At 42.8% G+C, this 5,078-nt stretch overlaps 1 protein-coding gene across 1 annotated transcript; it reads right to left on the reverse strand.

Moving 5' to 3' along the window:
- Positions 1–1,196: 1,196 nt before the first annotated feature.
- On the reverse strand, positions 1,197–2,024 carry LOC125308556 (olfactory receptor 11A1-like). Its single transcript, XM_048265118.1, has one exon. It carries the CDS (start codon positions 2,022–2,024, stop codon positions 1,197–1,199), a length of 828 nt encoding a protein of 275 aa, XP_048121075.1.
- Positions 2,025–5,078: the final 3,054 nt, after the last annotated feature.

The following is a 5,078-nucleotide window of genomic DNA, read 5'->3' on the forward strand; positions in this document are numbered from 1 at the left end:
ACTACTACTACTAGTTAATACTACTACTACTACTACTACTACTTAATACTACTACTACTACTACTACTACTACTACTTCGCTTTGTCTGTAGGGACCCTCACCACACTACCACAAAACTTAAAATAAAAGCCTAGTCCCAAATAGACGTCTGTCTCTTTTACACACCTGGTGTTGCTAAAGGTTTAGATAAATAAGGTCTCAAATAAAGGCCTGGTCTGTGTTTTAGTTTCAGGTTGTATTTAATATCCTAAAACCTGCTAGATCGCCTCTTTAAGCCAGTTTTATGGTGCAGATTGTGCACACTTGTTCTGATTAGATGACATTAATAAAGACTGAGGCGGTGAAAGACAGAGTTCCAAACAGTTTAAACATTTTTTAACAGAATTAGTTCACATTGTTCAATTCATCCCAAAAAAAGTATGTCTACTCCATTACTGCACACAAGCACCCCTCACTGTTTAACCTGGATCTAATTTGTTACATTGTACTTGTTTTTACATTGCAATTGTGACAAGTTTACCTTTTATTGTGTGAACTGTGCTTTCATATATGTCACTGTGTGTGCTCTGCCACTGTTGTGGGCGGTCATCTTTAGTCAAGTCAAGTCAGTTTTATTTTTATAGCGCATTTCACATGCACAGACATTGATACATAAGACAAAAGATGCCGGACAGAGTGGCATAGTCACCAGCGTACCCGCGACACCAAGACATAGACAAACAAATTTACAAAATAACAAATGACACACAAGACCAAAGATGCCGGACGGAGCGGCGTAATCGCCAGATAACACATTTAAAACATTAATTGTCTTTAAAACATTTTATGGAATCTACTTAATTTGTAGTTTCCCATAATATTTCCCAGATACATTGTTTATCACGTTTAGGCCTTCTAGTCAAGTGTTTCTTTCGTGGAAGTCTGAGAATGCTTTTGGAATGTCAGGTCCAACCCCGATGTGATTTGAACATGCAAAATGTGATAATTTAGTCTCTTTCTGCATGCCAAATTTAGGTAATTTATTTTCAATTTGATGTGTACGCATTGTTTTATTGAATTTGGTGTATTGTCATATACAGATATTGAGAGAGAGAGAGAGAGAGCGAATAGAGAGAAAGAGGAGATGATCCAAAAAGGGAAACTGAATAGTTGCAGCCACAATTCCCATGAATTACAAATGGTATTTTATTCTGGGTTATATCTTGAGTCTACACATTAATTTTTGAGTCAAAATTACTTTTATCTTTTGTGTTCTTACTCCATAGAGAATGGGATTGAAAACAGGTGAAAGAATCAGAAAATATAATGACAAGACTACACGAAGAGTATATGGGATGTGGTTCATATCAAATCTACTTTGGTAAACTTCAAAGGAACAGCCAATAAAGAAGTTTGCAATTGCAACAAGGTGTGGAATGCAAGTATTCAGTGCTTTAGCTTGCCCATTTTGTGTTAACTTTGAACAGATCATTAGAATCTTTATATAAGAATATAGTATGATTAATAGTGGTGGGACCACGGAAAAGATTGTAACTGTTGAACCATATATATTCACTTCTCTGATACCAGAACATGCTAATTTAACCATAGAATAGTTATCACAATAAACCTTTTCAATTATCCTTCCACACATTTTCAAATTTGCATTTATCATGATAGAAATTCCAGTTCTTATAAATGGCAACAGCCAAATCAAAGCAATCAGTTTCATGACTTTTGAGGAGGACATTATTTTTTCATAATGCAAAGGAAAACATATGGAAATATACCTGTCATAAGCCATAACCATCAAGTTCATGATCTCACAGCCCCCAAATGTCATAACAGAAAATGTCTGAATAAGACATGCACTTTTTGATATATGAAAATTGCCAGAAACAATGTTAACAAGCACAAAAGGTGTTAATCCGGAGCCCCCATATACATTTATGCATGCTAAATTACAAATGAATATGTACAAAGGTTTATGTAAACTCCTCTCACTATATATTGTATATATCAACACGGCATTAGAAACAATCATAATAGGATACAGTAAGGTCAACAGTCCAACAAATATGAATCGATGGCCATATATTCCCTTGTAAGCAATCAAAATGATTGATATGTTTGACATTGCTCACTACTAAGGAAAACAGATAAAGGAATAGAAGTAAAACACTTTTACCTTGAGATGCTTAGCATCCCCATGATTTTTCTTAACCAAAGAAGCTATGCAGCTATTCTTATATTATCTGAGCTTGTCAGGTTCCAAGGGAATATTTTAGAAAAGTGGGTGTTACAATGTTACATTGCTTAGTAACTGTTCCGTGTTCTCCCCGCGGAAAGAGCAACCCAGTGTACAAAGGATATTGCTCGGTATTCCACCTTTGTTTGTTTATTTTTTTACAAATGGTAACCAGGGGGGTATTCCATCAACCTCGCTAAAGGCTTATTTTGATAAGTCTCGCTAATTTTAGTGAGTTCCGTTCCATTAGTGAGGTTAACGTGAATCCCAGTTTACCTGGTCTGTAGAAGGTTAACTTTCAACTTCAAAAATAGAAGTAGAAATGTTTTTTTTCCGACAGTGTCACCAAGCATGGATTTACACATTCACTAGCTACAAAGAATTTATGAAGATTATGCGTTGTTTTCACTTGATATGCGTGTGGTTCTAGGAATCTCGCTACTCTGTGTCATTTACATTCTGTGATGGTGTAACGCTTAGCGAGACAGCATGGGAAAGGAATTATATTCTTGCGTGTTCACAGGTTCGCTTCCCATGCAAAGTATTTAGGCTACATGGCTTATCACCTTGAAAATGGCATTTTTAGTTATACTCTTTAATGAAAGACATGTCCTATTGTCATGCACATTTGGTAGGCTGTTCAGTGACGGTAAACTATGCTTTGCCAGGGCTATATTATATCTGGTTCAAGCCAAAGGATAATTCTGTAGCCTGTAGGCCTGTAGGCAGCTAATAATGAAAACTGCTTCAAGTGTCGACGATTGTTCATGAATGTCAAATCAACTGTGTGCTACACAGATTAAATATTAGGCCTAAATGACAAATTGAAAGCCATTGCATTTCAGATAAACATATTTCAAGCACTTTGGGACTTATGGGAGACAATAGGCTATATTATGTTGATACTAATGTATTTTATGACCACCTACACCTAGACAATAATTTGGAGTGAACCCATTTAATCTAAGAATGTATAGTTTTGAATAGCCATATGCCAAAGTTGTTTTTGAGTTAACTACTATTTATTCATTCACTCGTTTTGTTCAAGAGTGAAGACAATCAAACTCGCAATTGATTTCAAACCATTAGCATTGTTGTTTTAAATGTATTGTAGCGACCGGCTGTCAATCAGGGAGTGCCCGCGCTATGCATAACTCCGGGCACGCTCATGGTTGGCAGCCTGATGAGAGGGGGACGGGACCCCCGGGAAATATAGGCTACTGTTCGGGAAAGTTCTGCCTCTTTCGGTTCTGGGCCTGACACGGCCCGCTGTATGTTATATGCTGCATTGTGTGCTTTGTGACAATAAATCAGTTCATGGCTCTTGGTGAAACGCTACACTGGTGTCAGAAGTAAAAATTATCGGAGGAGTGATTAGGGAAGACCGAGGGTGCACCCTGCACGATTAGTTAGTCACCAGTTTAGTTTAGTTTAGTTTAGTTAGCGTTAGAAAGACCGTGTCGCCACAGTGTGCGTGAGGAGATGAGTGACGAAGTAGGAGCCAGAGCCGCAGAATGGATGTTTGGTCACCTACAAAGGGAGCTGAGATGGCTGGAGGACAGCAGAGACCTCCTTAGGGGCACGATGGAAGCGATGGCCTTTGAGACTGGCTTCGATGGATGAGGGCGTGCACGCTTTGCGACCTGCAAGCCAAAGCTGGAGGGGGACGTAGACACTAACGTCACCTCCGGCGCGGGAAGCTCAGATGTAAACAACAATGGCGGCGCCCAGTCCACAATAACAGCGGTAGCGGCTAGCTCTGTGAAAACTCCAAAATACAACGGGAAGGTGAGCTGGGAAGCTTTTCATATGCAATTCGAACTGCTTGCTAAATCACAGAACTGGTCGCAAGAGACTAAAGCGTTACAACTGGCGATGTGCCTTATGGATGAGGCTTTAGCATGCTTGCTGCTCTTAGACGTGGGTGACAGGGGGAGCTACGGCGCACTGGTGGGGGCTCTCCAGCGACGGTTCGGGAACTTTACAGGAGCGGGGCTCCTCAGCAATGAACTAAATAACAGATGAAGACAGAAGACAGGGCGAGCCGCTACGCCAATTAGCCAATGACATTGAGAGCCTTACCAGCAGAGCATATAGCAGCATGCCCCCGGCGGTACAAAGCGAGCTAGCCCGCGACCGGTTCATGCAAGCCCTCCCACGGTCCCTGCAGGAGGCGTTGGAGAGGGCGTCGGAGAGAGAGACGGCCCGCGCCTACATCACAATACCCACACAGGAACACAACAGCCCCCAGGTCAAAGCAGCAGCAGAAGTTCCGCAAACACCAACATGGGCAGCGGAACTGACAGAGCTAGTGCGGGCAGCCTCCCTGGGCACTCAGCAGCGCCCGGACCGCACTCTTAGACTGTGCTGGGGCTGTGGAAAACCCGGTCACCTGGTACGCTCATGCCCAAAAGCACCCAAGCACCAGGGAAACGACCCCGGGTCCGCATAGAGGGGGCAACGCGGACCACGAACCACAAGCCCCCACATACACCCTCAGGCACGGCTGGCCCGAGGGCGGTTGCGGTAGTGGGCCGGACTTCAATTGGGGAATTGTGCCACATTCCAGTCACTGTGGAGGGAGTAACGTGTGTGGCGCTGGTTGACACCGGCTCTACAGTGACATTAGTGCGCCCGATAGCTCCCCAGGCGAACTGTGTTGGAGCCAACAGCAGTCCACCTGCGGACGGTGATGGGGGAATTGTCACCCATGAAAGGCAAAGGGACACTGACATTTGTGGTCGGCGGTAAAACAGCGCACCACCCGGTGTGGGTGGCGTCAGTCCAGGACCCCTGCATTCTCGGACTGGACTTTTTGACTCGGACTGGACTGGATCTTGCAGAGGCCAC

The sequence above is a fragment of the Alosa alosa genome, chromosome 15 (assembly GCF_017589495.1).
Source record: "Alosa alosa isolate M-15738 ecotype Scorff River chromosome 15, AALO_Geno_1.1, whole genome shotgun sequence".
NCBI classification, from domain to species: domain Eukaryota; kingdom Metazoa; phylum Chordata; class Actinopteri; order Clupeiformes; family Clupeidae; genus Alosa; species Alosa alosa.